At 46.1% G+C, this 17,168-nt stretch overlaps 1 protein-coding gene across 11 annotated transcripts in view; it reads right to left on the reverse strand.

The window, feature by feature from the left end:
• The window catches only part of PACS2 (phosphofurin acidic cluster sorting protein 2), an 84,568-nt gene that overhangs the window by 34,729 nt on the left and 32,671 nt on the right, over window positions 1-17,168 (reverse strand). For 5 of the 11 annotated variants that reach the window (XM_030032411.1, XM_030032404.1, XM_030032410.1 and 2 more), the window contains exons 3-11: window positions 16,681-16,770; window positions 11,929-12,054; window positions 9,670-9,832; window positions 8,527-8,600; window positions 7,674-7,754; window positions 5,265-5,324; window positions 3,817-3,974; window positions 1,630-1,720; window positions 769-846 (exon numbers count right to left, since the gene is read on the reverse strand). In XM_030032411.1, the coding sequence (XP_029888271.1) occupies window positions 769-846; window positions 1,630-1,720; window positions 3,817-3,974; window positions 5,265-5,324; window positions 7,674-7,754; window positions 8,527-8,600; window positions 9,670-9,832; window positions 11,929-12,054; window positions 16,681-16,770 (921 nt within the window). The remainder of the gene's footprint in view (window positions 1-768; window positions 847-1,629; window positions 1,721-3,816; window positions 3,975-5,264; window positions 5,325-7,673; window positions 7,755-8,526; window positions 8,601-9,669; window positions 9,833-11,928; window positions 12,055-16,680; window positions 16,771-17,168) is intronic. The other 6 variants (XM_030032412.1, XM_030032407.1, XM_030032406.1 and 3 more) reach the window with 3 other exon arrangements.

The raw sequence follows: 17,168 nt of genomic DNA on the forward strand, positions 1-17,168 counted from the left end.
AAAAACACAGGGAACTGAGTCATCAGGAACAAACCCTCCCCTCTGCTTCACTGCCACACGGGCTGGCAAGGAGGCACCCCAGCTTAGCTCTGGCTGAGGCACATTCAGCCTGCCCCTTCCAGACATGCTACTCACTGCCAAAAGGGAGAAACCAGTACTGGATATCTGGGGCTACCAGTTCCCAGCTCTGTCTCACAAGGGAGCTGGAGGTAGGAAAGGTATGCTCAGATATGCTATTTGGAATAGGCACTCTCCCAGCTCAAAGCCAGGGACATGCCTCCTCATGCAGTACAGATTAATTCAGCTTACCCAAATGAATTAGCAGAGAGAGAAAGAGACATAGGAGAAATGTTACAAACTGCATGTCCCCAGCAGAGCAACTTGAGCTTTGGGATTTTTACCCCGGGACCAGCTTGATTTCTGCCAATTCAGCTTGAAGTAATACTCCTGTCTGATAAAATGGAACAGCCCTGAGAATACTTTTCAGGACAATACAGATGCTCAGTAGCATACTTTGGGCCAGCCTTCCTCAAACAAAGAGAAAGGCTGTTTAAAAAGAAGGCCACGTAAAGCATTTCAGTTTCAAAAGTCTAAATGACAAGAACCTCCAACAACTAAGGTCAGGAGGAGAGCTCAGCATTATCTTCACTGCAGCTAATGTTACCTACATAAGTTATGTTGCCTGTGCAACTACATGCTGCAGAACGGAGTTCACAGTTAACACCCAAACTGCCAAGAGGAATGTTAACAAGTGTGTTTTCAACTTACATAAGAGACAGTGTCAGAAATACTGTCGCCTGCATGTTTGGTTCCAAGACTCTTTGTCTTTTCAGGCACTTCTACCTGCTTGAGAGGAGAAAAATCATCAGGAGGTATGGCACCAGCACAGTTTTCAGCCACACCCTCTGGATCAGGCTGTTCAAAAGACACTTCTCCGTTTAAACATTGTACAGCTCTGCACGATGACCAGGAGTGCTTCCTGGTCACACCAGGACCGAACGCATTAGTGTGGGATGTGGCAAAGCAGTAGCTGATGCACAATACACAGTAGAGGCAAGGAAGTGCCCTGGAATAGGATTGAAATTCTAGGTGCCTAACATGCCCATCCATGAGGGAATGGAAAAGGGGGTGAGCTGCCCCTCAGCATTTGCTCCCAGACACTGTGAAAAGTATCCCAACAACAGTAAGGTAAAGCTTCCTCCAAATAGTGCCAAGGAGTCCCTGAACCTCCCAGGCAACATCTCCCATCCTGGCAGTCATTTCAAGTACAGGGAATCTGGAGCTACTCATACCGTTAGCAAGTATTCAATACCTAACCTGAAGATGTCCCCTTGAGTTAATACAATATTTGCTTTAAAAAAACCCACCAACAACAACAAAAAACCCCCAAAACCAAACACACAACCACCCCCCAAAACCCCCAACAACCCAAAAACCAACCCCCCCCCCCCCCCAAAAAAAACCCCCACCAAAACAACAAATAAGTTTTCTTAGCAGAAAATTCATACCCCTGCATCCAAGCCTTTGGAGGAGGTCAAAGAGGGTGCTTTAATTTACACATGCAAATAGAGACAGTGCAGGTCTGCTATATTACCTGCAGATAGATAACCTTCTTGAAACATAACTTACAGGACTTGATGGCTCTCTCTGGCTCCTGATGCTGTGGATGCTACCAATTTCCGTCTGAGAGCTGGAGTGTGACAGTCCTTCAAAATAAGGTCTGAATAAGGAAAGCAAAAACTCTTTCTTGTTATCAAAAACACTAACAGAGGAAGTCCACCACATTCACCGCAAAGTAACATGACTGTTCCCAGAGTGTCTTACTGCTCCCCAATGATTCCACTAAAATTTATAGGCTACTTTTGAAAGGAGGGGGAGGTCTCCAGGACAGCAAGAGAAGCCAGAAAGTCCAGGGACCCCTGACTAGCCCTGACACTGACTGACCAACCGACCTCCATCTAAGGGATCCAACATGTTACCTGTCACACAGCAGACCATATTTATACAGCTCTTACTAGGAACACTTGCACGCTTTCACACATCACACCAAACAGCAGCTCTTGTTTTCATAAAATCCAGGGTGGGCATATGGGTCCAGCATTTTCCCACAGCAGAACAGAACACACATTCACCCCACACAAGCAGTTGTGTTCTCACTACCCCAGGCACCAGGTGCAAAGTTTCACACTACAATTCTTGTTTCAGCTTACAAATGCTGATTGAACTACATGCCATTCTGGACAGGGTCTAGCTCTTGACTGAAATAGAGCAAGTAGAGTTTCTGCCCCCCACTGATACTCTGCTCCTGTGGGTAAGTGACTCTTGGTGCTAATATGCATTTTATTTCCAGTTTGCATCTGGATTTGGCTGCCAGCCCTAGGATCCCATTACACATTTGCTAAATAAAATAAGGTAGCGCATACAATCAGATTGTGCTTCCATGTAAAAAGGCAGCTCATCACACCAGGATACAAGACTCAATTACAATTCAAGGAACTCATTTCTTTTGTTGCAGGAAAAACCTGCCTACAAGCATCAGTATTTATCACATCCCTTTCAAGATACGAACACAAGAACTGGACATAGCAAACCACAGAGTGTCTCCCCAGTACCAGACACAGTAAGTTCTTATTCCAGCAACATTCCAGCAATCACATGTCCAGAACAGTTAGCTTCTTGGCTCCAGGGAACAGGACATGAGCTCTCAGTGTGCACAGTACAACATTTTGGCTTGTTTCAAACCACAACACATCTACTTTCAAATCCTTCAAGGTAGGGCCTACCAACTGCCAATATATTGGGTCAAGGTCCAAACACATTTATAAGCCACCAGCCCCATCACTTACCACTGCTGCCCCAGTCCATCCCTGACATCTTCTGGCTCACTAATAGGGAACAAGTCACTCCAGATTCAGAATCTGTTCTTAGCCGAACTAGGTTATTCTGCATTAATTAGGATATTATGGCACCTGGTAATTAGCTGGCATTTAGCAGATACTGTACTGACCAACTGCAGTGGTAGGCTTTGCTTGTTTCAGAGCCATTACAACACTGAAGGCCTGAGCATGCAACCACATGTCAGTCAGAAGCATGAGTGAAGCTCAAAGTCTCATGTTTTCAGTCTTTATTCGGCAGGGACGTGACACAGCTCTGTTAACTCAGGGTTCTGCATCTGCTCAAGACCCTGAGCCAGCGATCCCTGGCTCAGCTCCACAGTGCTGTGATTGCCCATACGTCAGTGCCCACAAAAGCCGGCTCAGAACAGGTTTGCCTGTATCTACGTGTGCTGTAGTCAGTCCCCTTGGGCCCTGAGAAACTCCCTTGTTTCGCACAGTTCTGCTTCCTTAATCCCTACAAAGACTCTCTTTTCACACAGCGTCTTATCAGCTTTTCCAGAAAGACACAATCTGCCTTCTCCATCCCTGCCTCTACTTCTGCAGCTTCCAATCACATCTCCTTCTGCCTTAGCACAGATTTCCTAGCTGTTTTTACCACCTCTTCAAAACACCTGTGTATGGTTTAATTCTACTGCCTGCCTGTCAGCAATTCCTACCCCTGTGGTGGCAGGGCAGGCAGAACACCTGCAAAGGGAACAAGGAAGAAATGAGACTGAAGGGAAGTTAGACTCCCCCCCCGCCACTACCCCCAGCTCACAAACAGTCATTCACATTGTAACAACACACAATGGGTCTCGGACACCAGGTGAAGAGGGGGGAAAAAACCAGGATGGAGGGGTGGGAATAGAAACAATACCTAATCCGTGCTGACACTGCGCATGGTCTCTCTCTGGCCCAGCATCAGCCGCCCCACACTTACTTTAACTTTGGCTTTGGAGTGCTCAAGACACTGTCATCATCCTCCATTTCTGGCCCGCTGTCACTGGGGTTCTCTATATCCAGCGTGTCATACAGAAGGTCCAAGTCCTCTTCCACCTCTGGAACATGCTCCGCCGGGTCCTGCTCTGAATCCAGAACCTACACGCAGGACAAAAGCAGGCATCGCTAACTCTGCTAAGAGCCAGACCAATTCCATGCCACCTGAGCTCCCCCGAGGACTGCAGCACATGAGTCTTGGGAGTAAGATTCTGTTCTTAGTGCAAGGATACTATATCCAACAGAAACATTAAGTATGAGAAGTGCTTGTTTTGGGTCAAGCTTGTCAATGTTTGGTTAAGCAGGAGTTACCTATTGGACTAAGCATCCACAAACAAGCTGTTAACCATAGATTATGTCCATTATTCAAGCCCATTCTATAAATAAAGCTTCAAAAAGGCCCCTGCTGGAGTCCCAGTTTTCTTAGAACAAGTACAGAAAGGCAGTACTCCCAACAGCGCAACCTGTCTTGGGTTTTACTGAAAAAGTTGCCATGACACCTCCTGATTTGATACCCAAGCAGGTAGAAATGACAAAAATGTCCACAGGAGGCGCCTGAAACCTGGACAAAGATCAACTGCCACCCACATGAAAAGCTGAAGAGAGCAGATATCTCACACAACTTCCACGGGTTGCTTCACATATACACCACAGCAAGCAGGCAGCTGTGCACAGTTCAGAGCTTGCTTTTTGAATGGCAGCTCCAGAAGAGCACCAGCTCAGCTGGCTGAGGCCTCAGCTATGGGTGCTGACTCTGCTGAGCTAACTTGGGAAGAACAGCAAAGCTAACAGGACTTTTTGGAAGTGTAAGGAAGCATGAGGAGTTACTCACTCTTTCCCACAAGCCACAAAATCAGCACACAACCATACAGCCAATTGAGATGTTAACTGGTTTTATATTAGATACTTAACGTTACACAGGTTTCTTGGGTTCTGGATCTTTTTCATTTTCAGCTCTGACCAGACAGCTGACTCTCCTGTGGATCTGCATTCCCTATCCAAGTTTTTCATGTCTTGCCTGGCTGTTCCAGTAAGATGATCAAACAGGCTGGGATTTAACCTCACAAGCAATACACACCATAGACTACTTGCCTTTGAAAGGGTCAAAGATAATTTCAAAGCAGTCTGCAAAACTAACAGGTACACACATGGTTGCCAAAATCTGCTTTTGATAGAACTTGATCTAGAAAATGTTTGATGACATTTTTGAAGTTGGTCCTCAAGCCTCCATGCAAGGCCGGGGCGCAATGAAAGGTCACATCTACTGCAGACTTGAAAACAAGATGAAGGGAACTAGGGGGAAACAGGAGTGTGTTCCTGAAGACTAAAGCAAGATGCACCAAGCAGAGGGCAACACACAAGACAGGAAGGCTTACAGAATGAATTACTTACCTCGTCAGACACTTTAAACCTCTTCAGCAATGCCACAACCTTCTGTTTGAAGTTTTGTTGCTGCAAGTCAAAGGCACTTTTATATAAGTAAAGCATTAAGTGAACTGTTTTCTCCCAGACTGCAAGAAGCCCAGACACATCTGACACTGGTGCTGTAGCTACTGCTTCATATCAAACAACTCCTGGCACCACAAACCAAGCCTCTGCTGTTCTTATGTTGAAATCAGCTTTTCCACACCTATGATACTTTCTTTCCTGCATTACAACAAACTAGGTCCCACTCCAGCAAGCACTGTAAATCTTCTGGCCCTGACGGATGGCACACCACTCTTGGTGGGACACACAGTGGATAACTAATTATTTTATCTGCCAGATCACCTCCTGCACCTGTTTGATATATTTCTGGCAAGCATTTGACAGTCAACTTTTCTGATTCTTAACAAAGGTGAGCCAACACAGGCATCTACCCACTGACCCAAAGTACAAACGTGTTCTCTACCAACAAAGCACTGTTTTTTCCAGGAGCCTGCAGTTCATCCTAGCAGGCTCATTTATTTGACTAGGAGCACTGTAGAAAAGTTGTGGGGCTTATCCTTAGTATTTGCCTATGAGAAAAATGCTTTCTGAGTCTGATACCCCAGATCCTGGACACAGCATGCACCAAGTCTAAAACATCACAAGCCAAACTGCTGCACTTCCCTTGTGTCTACTTGCCCCCAAGAGCTCCCTCTCTCTTGCAGGACCAAACAGCTAAGATTTGCCACAAGCTGCCCAGCCTTTCTCTGTCTTTCACTGACCAACCTAATATGCACACTCTGACGAAAAGGAAGATGAGAAGGGCCCAGGCATGAGTGCTGGTACAGAGCATTCGAGGTGGCATCCCTGTTTCAGGAGGAAAGGAAGGAGAAAATGGCTGGCACCAGGCCACTCTTGGGCAAAGAAAGTTGCTCATTTGCTGGCTCCCCTATATCTCATGTGAGCTCTTCTTGCAAGTCCAACTGCCTGCTCCCACTCCGGCCTGAGATACTCCATACTGCCTCGTGTCTCCAAACGTAGCCCTTGACCTCTGAACTCAAATTCTGCGAGCTGCAACCACCTTCTAGACAGCTGAAGCTTAGGTGAAATAAATCCACCAGGCCTCAAACAGGTCTCTCCAAAGACTGCCCTATTTCTGTCCCCAATGCACTTGTGAGGTCGAGATGCTCTCACGACAGTGAGAGTTGTCCTCTGGCTCAGGATGCTAAACCAAACTGTCCACCACGCAGACCACCTTGGACCAGCACGGCAGTCTGTGGAAAGAGGACACACAGCATGCAGCAGCTAAGGTGACATGGCAAGAGCTGTTTGCCGCCCTGAGTGGTTGACAGTTGGCAGACAGGAGGCCTGGTTTGGAGCTGGGCTGATGTTAACTTAACTGGTAGCACCAAACCCAGTTTTGCACCAGCCCCACACACTGAAGATTCAGTATCAGTTCAGAGGTCAGGGCTAGAAAGACATTATTCTTATTATGAGGAAGTTGCTTACTGAATAACCAAGTGGTGTATTTTGTCCTGGCTGGTCACTGACTCTTGAAAACAATACTAAGGACACCAAGGCTATGGTCTAGCACGCTCCTGGTCTCATAGACAGGATCTTTTTAGTGTCAGATTCAGGTCAAAATAGGGTTTATTTCAGACCTTATCAAAACATGGATTTCATAAATAGCCTCACAGGAGGTACAGTGATCTCCAAACTTACTCCCAAGTCCAAAAAGAGACCTAGCCCATCCTAGTGATTTTGAGTTATTGTCATCAGACATGCATAAACACTTCTGTAAGCAGAAAGCTGCATTATGGCATGGTCAAGCATAAGTGACAGTTCCACACGGAAGTGCAGCTTTGAAGGCATACACATGCTTGCTGTGAGACAGTGGATAGCTGCATGCAGCTTGCCAAAGCTTTCAATATCCAGCTACTTCTTTTGCCTCAGCACCACATGCACCACGTCAGGTTTATCTGCCAAGCTCCAGCCCCTGACTGAGCTACTTAACTTCATTCTGAAACCTTCCCACTCGCCTCTCCCATACACAGCACAAACAGAAGAGCTTCCCTTCACTTAAAGCTACCTTCAGGACTTATATGAGCATGGATCCTGCACTGGCTTCTTCATGAGGGTGGAATTTCATACACTTACATGACTTTTGGATCTCCTTAACCTTGCAGCCAAAGGACACTCAAGACAGCACATACACACACCTTGGACAGCCCCACTCTCTGAACTGGTTGTTTTTGCTAGCTCTTCACATGCTGTGACCATGCCCCCAAGCTCTCTGCTGGGCCAGCATGTCTAGTACTGCTGCTCCCATAAGCCACATGCACTTCGCATCCTGGCCAAACCCCGTCAGTGTTAGTAAAACTGATTTCCACCGACCCTGGTTATGGACGTCGTTCTTACTATCGATCTCCGCTGCTTCTTGGGCTTCCCCAGCTCGAACTCATCATCATCCAAATCCTGAACAGAAAGAGGATTCATGTGTTACCTTTGCGATTTGGGGACACATGAGCATTTAAGTGCTAAAAATGTTCCCTCTATGAAGATGAACCTGCTGCTCTGTCTTCCAGCTTTCAGCATTTGCCTTAATTGCAGTTATGATGGCAGAGGGAAAAGGAAGCAAACCAGGTCTGCAGAGAGCCACGAATAACAACCTGGAGAAGCAAAACAGCCCTAGTTCTACATTCAAGGAATAAGGATAGTCACAGCCCCACATTTCAGTGGGTTCCTTTCTCAGTACCCTCCAAGAGGTGGAAGGCAGGTGATGCCAGAGTCTGAAGGCAAATAAGACCCAAACTTGAAAGCATCTCACATCTAGCTAGGGGGTACTCCATAACAACCTATTTTGCAGAAGGTATTGAAGTCTAAAGACTGACTCAGACCCCACTGGCCCTTTAATTACAGCTAGGGATCTAGTTGGGCTCTTTGAATCCAATCAGCATTACAGAAGCAATCAGTTGATGCATTGACCATTAAGCAGAGAAACACACAAGGATGCTAATGTTTCAGTTTAAAGGGAGCTCAAGTCCAAACACATGAACAGAGAAATCACAGCTTGGTGGAAGAAATGGGTTACTGTGCAGGCCTTCTGCCACTGCAGCTAAACACTTGGTGACAGTCTCTCACTGTCATGGTTTAGCTAAAGAAATAGGCTTTTAGTTTCAAGCATGAGCTGAGAGTGTACACGCTCTACTGAAGCTCTCACAGGGAGAAGCCATGCCCTAAACAGTACCTGGCCCTGTACGGCATCATCACTGGCCTCCTGCTCAGAAGAGAAGCTCTCGTACTCTTCCTCGGAATAGTTGTCTGAAAGGGAAGGAAAGAGGGGAGAGATCCTGTGAAACTCCTTTAAGGTGAGGGGACAGTCTCATCTCAGTAGCAGAGAAAGCCAACTAACAGTCACAAATTAATAAAGGAGTCACACAAGGAGATGCCTGCTAGTTTATCTTCTATCTGTGCTAGAACCAGTGAGATGGGAACCACCTGGAGGTAAGGAACAAGGAGAAACACATCTAATAGGAAGGAAGGACCAGCACACAGATAAGGCTCCTTGAAACACCACACTGTTTTACCCTGGAAGGAACCACCTGGTAGACAGCAGCAAGTAAAGAGGTTTCTCCACAAAGGAAATTACTTTTTCCCCTAACATGGGCATAACTGGCTTAAAGGAGCAAGTAAGACATGCCAGGAGAGTCTAAACCCTTTATTGAAATGACACTTCAGGTGAGCTGCCTGGTCTCAGGCAACAACACACAAGCACCTGTGTACACTACCTTCAACAGGTCACTCTTCTAGCAGCGAGCAGAAGGCTGGTATCACACAAAGAGATTGTCATGAGTAGCACGAGTAGAAACCCAATGACCTCCCTATACAGTGCACAACACCATGGATTTACACTCATTAAACCAGGCCATAGTCCACAGCAAAACATGTTGCAGGTTTGCAGGTTTCATCTAAGTGAATGAGATTTATTGTAGAATACTCAAAGGAAAAAGAAGTTGGAAGAGTAGCTTAAATGTGACTCTCCTGAATACAACACCATTAGCCAGGTAAGAAGTTACAGGTTCTCAACACACCCACCAGTAACACTAGAAGAGCACTGATGAGAACACAGTTAACCCTTGCTGGATGGCTCAGGCCTGGTGTGATATGCAGGAGAAGCTTTGACACTTCAATCCCCCAGTCCTGTCACACTCCCTGCTTACACAGCAACAGATTTGCAAAGTGGGTTTTCTTTGCATTAATCAGTTATAGACACAGCAACTTATGCAAACCAGTCCTCATTTGTCCCAGGAAGCATCTAAGCCCAGGTGGGGTTTAACTCCAGCTATTTCAGGAAGACATCGGTCCTCAGAGCATGTGGTTGTACTCTTACCTGTAGACTTGATTTTCTGGCTGGCCTGCATAGTACTGTCTTCGTGGTCAATTGGCTGACTTGACAAGGAGAAGATCCAGATTTCTGCTACCTTCACTGCAGCCTCTTTGATGTTGCTGAAAAGGCTCAGAACCTGGCCGCCTTCTGTTGGGTGCTGCATGACCTGGGACAGAAATTAAGCAGTACAAGTCTGCATTTAAATGTATTTAAACTTGTGTCATTTGGACACTACAAGAGTTATTCATCTTAATAGAATTTACTCCACATTTCCAAGTGCAGAAGAAAGCCAACACTGCAACTGCAGGAGCTGCTTGCAGGCAATACACAACGCTAGTTGAGATTTTATTCAACCACTAATGGAAGTGACGGAAGGAAAGAAAAAGTGTTCTGATCTTGACAGTTGATTAGCTCATCCTTGAAGCACAATACTTGACTACCTCATTACTATGTATTTGCTTCCACGGCACAGTACTGATTTGAATTATCAAGTTACCAACCTTCTGAACAACTAATTAAGGAACTTAATTTTGTGTTAAAGCCCAGCAGAAGAGTCAGTAAAGGCAAAAATTCTTGGTGAGATACACATGCAAAGTGCTTCCTAAAGCAAAAAATCCCTGTTCCAGAAAGCTGGCACCTGAATCTCAGAGGAGCTGGCCACCCCAGGATAATGAAGCAGTGGGTCACCAAAAACAAGATAATGGTGGAGGAAGAGGGACATCTCAGCATGGGTTTCTCCCTCCTTTGCCACTCACAGATCACAGGGCTCTCCCCAGAACCCGAGACTTAGGTTCTTCTCTTGCTCCCCCAGAGTCAGAAAGCACTTCCCCACACCTGCACCTCAGCTTTCTAACACACACCAGGCTGCTTTGTCAGCTCCTCACGTGGCTTTAAAAAGACCTGAGCTGATGAGGAACATATGCCCCCCCTGCACTTGAACTCTGCTAAGAGTCATAGCTCCAATTCATTGCTTTGTTTCAACAGCTAAGAGAATTTTTTTTTTTTTTTTTTTTTTAATTTTAAGAAATGTGTCAGTGCTGTTTAGGGGTCACTATACTATAAACTGCAAAGGGAGGTGGGGGGGCTTGTAAAATTTGTTTTCCTGAAGTCTTCAATTTCAGAAATATTCCACATGAGCTGGAGAGCAACTATTTCCTACCACAGTGAACCTTTGAAAATTTTTGACCTTCTAACCTCAGTCAGCTGACATTACAGAAAGACATAAGAAAAAACACACACAGCAGCAGCAAATGCCCAACACTTAGAAGTTCACCAATGGGTCTAATTAATGTTCCCACATGTTTTCTGCCTTACAGCAGTATTTAATTTCTAGTTCTTAAACAAATCAAACACAGTACAGGAAAAATGTTAGCTACAACACCACAAATCAAAATTTGGCCAATTCAAATGGGGAGTTCACCATTTACTGCAAGTCTAAGGGAAGCTGAACTCACACACAAGGAGTGGTCTTTATAATGAATTTTTTAATATAGTAATAACTCACCACAGCATAACACTAGCTTATTTTGGATGGAAATGATTTGTTGACAGAATGCAGGCTGATGAAGAATACTGGTGTTAAGCTGAACTTGCTACTGCTAAGCCCATCTCTAAATACTCAGGAACAGCAGAGATTAAACAGGGCATGAAATAATGAAGCATGGAGCTAAGCCATTCAGAAAGCCTTAGTGAATAATTTATCCGTACTTGATTCCAGCATTAATTTTCAGATGTAAGTCTAAAAATTTTATCATTTACCTCTCACGAATAGAAGTCCACCTAAATTACCAACAGCCATGAAATAAGAATTGCAAAGGGTGTTTCAAGCAAAATGAGAGAAACTACTTGATCCTGAACTCTCATACAGTGGCACAGAGAAGCACAGCAAACCTTGCTTTAACTTTAGCATTTCTTATGGTTGGAAGTCTTGCCTGACTGACCCTATCTGTCTTGTTCTGCACTTATGATATGGACTCCCCAACTCTAAAAAAACCACACAACAACAACAAAACCCTCACAAGGTAATAAGCTAGCCTTGTGAAAGCTTTAGATCTCAAGATACTATCCAGAAAATGTCCAATATTATTACTCAGTAGTAAAACCTGTTTAAAATATTACCCTGTGAATACTGACTACAGTTATTAAGACAGCGATACGAAATCCTGCCAGGTACTTCTCAATGAGGAAAGTGACAACGCTGGGTTTAAAGAGAAGGAAAAACATCCACCTTTGCAAAGGGAGATCATGTCAAACGCTGCTCACCTCAGCCATGTTGATAGACCCCACAGCCAGAGTCTTGTAGCCTAAAATAGTTCGGTTCTTGTACCGCTTCCGCCGTTGCAGCATGATCTGAAGCTTGTTGCCTTCTCTCTTCAAGAAGTGAGGGTACTGTTGTTGGAAACACAATGGAAAAGTTTATTACATCTCTTGACATTATCTCCCAATCTGCCTGCTTCACAAGTAAACTCCATTCCTAGGGATTAACCCCGGGGCTTTTAGAAGTGCCTACAGCTAACTTGCACTCAGTGGACAATCCTTCGTTATCCCAAGGAAGCCTTCAACTCTGCCTAAACAGCTCACCTCTGGGCTTTTGTTTCCACAGCCAAGCACACTGAAAACACAATCCAGGGGCACACAGGAGCTGTTCAGTTTGGGAAGGGCTGAACCCAAGCCCAGTTCCATAGAGATGAGCAGCCTCCAGGAGATGCTTCCCCTAACATCTAAATAGAGGCTGCTCAGAACTGGAGCCCCAGAGGCGCCACCCAGGGTGCAGGCTGCCCCTGCACAAACAGCAGGCAGCATGCAGTGGCAGGGACAGCCCCGGACACCCGCACTCTTGGCAGGACACTGCCTTCCCTCCAGCACAAGGATACTTCTCAGTGTTTGACCCTCTACTGCACACGTTTAAGAGTCTATTGTGCTCTGAGTGGCAAGCGAAGAGAGGCACAGCTATGAAGAGGCCAAGGATTTGCTGATGCCTCTTTTGCTAAAGCACAGAGACCTACATGGTCAAGCAATGATTCTCTCCAGGACAATGCTGTCTCCTTCAGGCACATGGCTCTTGCAACTGTCAATGTTTTCCAGCATTAATGCACTCAAACTTCTGTTGCTCAAAGTGGTTGTATTTTAAGTAATTAAGTCAAGAAAAACCCTGTCCTACTGCCAGGCTATGTTGCAAAGACATAAATCCTTCCGAGACATGTTCCATACAAGAAAATACATTTGTTTATACAAGTCCCCAAAACCTCCCCAAGAACAGAGAGGCTGTGAAGTCAAGCAGAGACTATTAGGGAAAGAGTAGGGCTAACCATGCTATCTCAGCTTGCCCTGCTCATCTGCACAGAGTATTAGTGCACCAGGTCCTGCTTTCTGCCAGGATAGTCACCAGAGTGCTGACAGTCCCCAGGGCCCAGCTCACTAGCTGTGGGAGGAAGAAGCCGTGCAATGGAAGAGCAATCTTTAAGAAAAGACACAGCAGCCACCTGACCAGTCTCATCCTGAGAAGAGATATGAAAGGGACACGTGCTCCAAATATACAAAATACGTAACACTAAGTAATCTGCAGACAGGAGAACCTAATTGCAGGGATCTCAAACAGGACATTCCCAAGTGAAGGATGCTTCTCTTGCAGGCAAGACCTACATCTCTTTTCTTTCCTTGGGACATTATGAAAATAACTTCCTGCCGATCAAAACACTTGATAAATACAAATGCTGAGTGCCACCAGAAACCCCAAGATATTCATTTGCAGTCCAGAGTGAGCCTGACTGCTACACAGAGAGCTGGGAGCAGTGGCCACACAAAAGAGCAGAATACTAATTAACTGATTGCTCTGCAAGGGCAAGATCTACTGTGCATTGCACAAGGAAGCGGCCCTGCAGAAGAGAGGAATGGCAGTCCACGTAATTAACCTCAAAACACACCTGCATCCAGACACAAATGGAACCTGTGACTTCACAGATGGGCAATTTCCCTAAACAAGGATGGAAGAAAGTTATTAGGGGGAAGGGGCAAGAGGGGTTCAAAAAGCCAGAGGCACCTTTTGCATTCAAATCTACCATCTCTGCCTCTGGGGCCCTTCGACGTGTTGGCAGCGTGGGAGAGGGACTCCTTGCTCTCAGCTCAAAGCACTTGGGCCACACCAAGGCTTCTTAAGTATGAGCCTGCAACTGAAGTCCAAAGTCATGCTTGGTCCCAGGCCAGCTTGATTTCAATGTGTACAGTTTTCAGGGATTAAACTGGACAGCTCAAGTCCATACATGTGCAAGTTTCTGTTTTTCAAAGGTGTGTTGCCTGGCCATCTCTGATGAGCATTCACAGAGATGGTAAAAGAAAGGTACAGAGACACTCACGCCACTCAGCTCCTCCATTAAAAGCAAGGGCCTCTAGAAGAAAAGCTGAGCCATTTTCATAGCACAGACAAGCTATTTTTAACACCAGCCACGGCTTATCAACTCTACAGAACAGTTTTGACCAAAACTTTTCAGTAATTGTCAGTCCATGACACAGATTGGAGAGAAAAACAGTTTGGCTCAAAACATTTGAAAATAAGACTTTTAGAGGAAGCACTAAGCACCCCAAGGCACCTCTGAGGGGTGACAAGAAGGGGCCATCACAAACACCAGAACAGCAACAGTCAGGGTGAGACATTCTTTCTGAAGCCCCAGTGATGTAACCCCGTCCATCTGGAAAGATTTATTAGATTCAGCACAGGAATTAAGTGCTCTGGAGAGCTGTGATGTTGTGCTTGGAATATTTGGGGAATTTCAACTTGATCCTGTGAAACCCACAGAGGGCCAGGAGAAGCAGGCATTCCAGCAGTAAGGGTGATGGGTAGCTCACCTGCCAGAAAGACTACCACTGGTCTAGCCCTAGCTAGCAAGGCAAAACAGGATCGGACACATCACCAACACCAGTCTTACCCCAGCTGTGTAATAGAGCAACAGGAAACTCCTCCCTTCTGTTTGAGCAGAGGCCTGCCAGACACAATGGGCTGCTTGCTATTATGCCAGCCTGCACCATCACCTTTCTAGCTTAGCTCTAACAAGGAAATGCTCTGTGCAAAGGACAAGAATTTCACCCAGGAGAAGCAGCTGAGAAGGCAATGACTGTGAAGATACAAGGGGCTGCAAATCCACGCAGCTAGCACAAAGCAAGGCATACAGTTTGAAGAGCTGACAGTGCAATATGGAGATACTGGCTGCTGCAAGACACTAAGACCTTCTTGTGCTGTGACACCCACATGCTTTTACTTTGTGGCCCATCACCATTCTCAAATATATCCCAGGCACTAAATTCAGACTGTATCTGGCTTAAGCGGCAGTTGTTAGCTAGGACTAGCTTCCAGCCGTTGTCCAATTAAGAAACAATAAAAGCTGTCACAAAAATCCTGCTTTGCCATTTCAGGAAGGCTTCCCAGGTCTTAGCATCCAAGACCACCAATCCTTCCTGCAGTCAGAGACCAGCAGCATATCTCTGCATTAAGCTTGCTCACCTCTTCTGAAGGCTCAGTGTCACAGACATCGCTCTCCCCTATTCTGGCTCAATTCCCAGCCCCTTCAGGGGAAACTGAGTTAAAGGCAATGCTCTGTGTCCTGCTGCAGCATTGCTCTGAGTCCCAGAAAAAAAAAAAAATCCCAGTTAATTCCAAAAAGATCTGCAGAAATACTTGCTCCTTGCTGACACAGGACTGGCAGAGGGAGACCTGGCTCATCTTACAGCTCTCCTCCCAACCATGGGAAAGCTGCAGCCCCAGGACCCATGAATATGTATTCCTGGCACGTGGCTTTGTTATTCCTCTTCACAAAGGAGGGGATGCAATGCTGCAGTTAACCCAGTCTGTGGGCTGCATCAGGAGAACTAGAAGCATCAGCCCTCTGCGTATCTGCCTGGGCAGCCGCAGGGTTATCTTCTGTCTGCAGTGAAATCTTATCTGCTTTGAGTCTGCACAGATCTCAGAGTAACAACCAGTCTGTCTCACATCATCACTTGAGCCTTTCTCCTTACCAGATCAAACTCTTGACTTCAAGATCTAACCAAAAGTCCCAAAACACAGATAATCCAGATATGAATGTTTCTGAGCGTCTGTCTGGCTCTGCTCTATGTATGCACGATCCTCCCTCTTGCTCGCAGCAAGCCAGCCTCTATTTACCTTACTTCCCTGCTTAGGAGGTAGCACCAGGGCAGCATCTTTGTGGAAAAGAGCAACCAATAAAATACAGTTGCTCCACTTCCCAGCTATTCCTATGATTCTAGAGCCAGGAGTAACTGTCTGCATACTGCTCCTGCTTCCCCAAACGATGCCTCCTTTGGCAACTCCAAATCAGAGGTTCAACTGTCCCATTTCTACTACTGTCTTCCGTCAGCCTGATACTCCATGCTACCCTGCCATGGCTGCCAGCCTCCAGTGCCTATTCATAAGGCAACACAAAAGGCAAAAAAGAGCCATTCTGCTCTGCTCCAGTTCCTACCACAGCCATAACATGAAGAGGACAGACTGCAGCAAAGTCTTCGTGTTCCTGGGCTCCAAACACAGGATGCACAAGGAAGGTCCCCTAACACTGCAAACCAGCACCCTGCTCCAGGGCCTCAATGCTGAGAGGCAATTCAGACAAATTTTGGTTGTTGCACTGAGGTCATGAAAATTGCACCTAGTGTCTAACTTGCCTGTTCCACCCAGACACGAGTCAGGATTAGAGATCTGCCTTCCATGATGCAGGGCTGGTACCAAGAACAACTCTATGTGTTTATATTACAGCTTTCCTAGTGGGCTTCCCCCTCCCCAGATCATGGAAGCATCCAGGCCATTTTTGCTCAAATTCCCCACATCTGACTGCCCAGAGACAAGCCAAAAGAGCTCAGATAGCTCTTCAGAAATGGCTGGGACTGCCTTAAGAACAAGTATCTCTGGCAGCACTAGAAGGACCTTCACCTCAGACCCAAAACGCACCTCTGCTCACTGCAAAGCAGCAAGTCCAGCAAGCATACACGCCCCAAGGCCACATCCCACCTTACCTGCAGGGAGAAGGTCAGCGCAAGCTCCGTCTCCACATGTCCACTCGGGGGCAATACAATCTCGTGAGACCGCAGGATGCGCTTGGAGCCCTGTACAGAAACGAAGTCCATCGGGTGAATTCCCCAGAAGCCAGCTCTTACATCCCACCCCCGTCCTATTTACTGAAAACCAGGAAACATTGTCAGAGACTACCACAGAGAAAGTGAACGGATGGGTCTGACCTTGCACTTCTGTGAAATATTAATGAGATGAAAGGGACATATTTGATTAATAAAGGTTTGGGCATATTTGCTGTCCCTAACTGCAACAAAGCTGCTTTTGTTCTGCCAAACTCCAGCATTCAAAAGCCCTGAGTCAACCCCCACCCCTCAAGTTCAAGTCTCATATTTGTACTTCAGCCAACAGGTACAAGGCTCATCATCTCCTGGGTTTGGAGGCTGCAGCGTCATGCTTAAATCTCCAGTGTTAGCCATGACAGACTGGTCTT

The sequence above is a fragment of the Aquila chrysaetos genome, chromosome 12 (assembly GCF_900496995.4).
Source record: "Aquila chrysaetos chrysaetos chromosome 12, bAquChr1.4, whole genome shotgun sequence".
Taxonomy (NCBI): Eukaryota; Metazoa; Chordata; class Aves; order Accipitriformes; family Accipitridae; genus Aquila; species Aquila chrysaetos.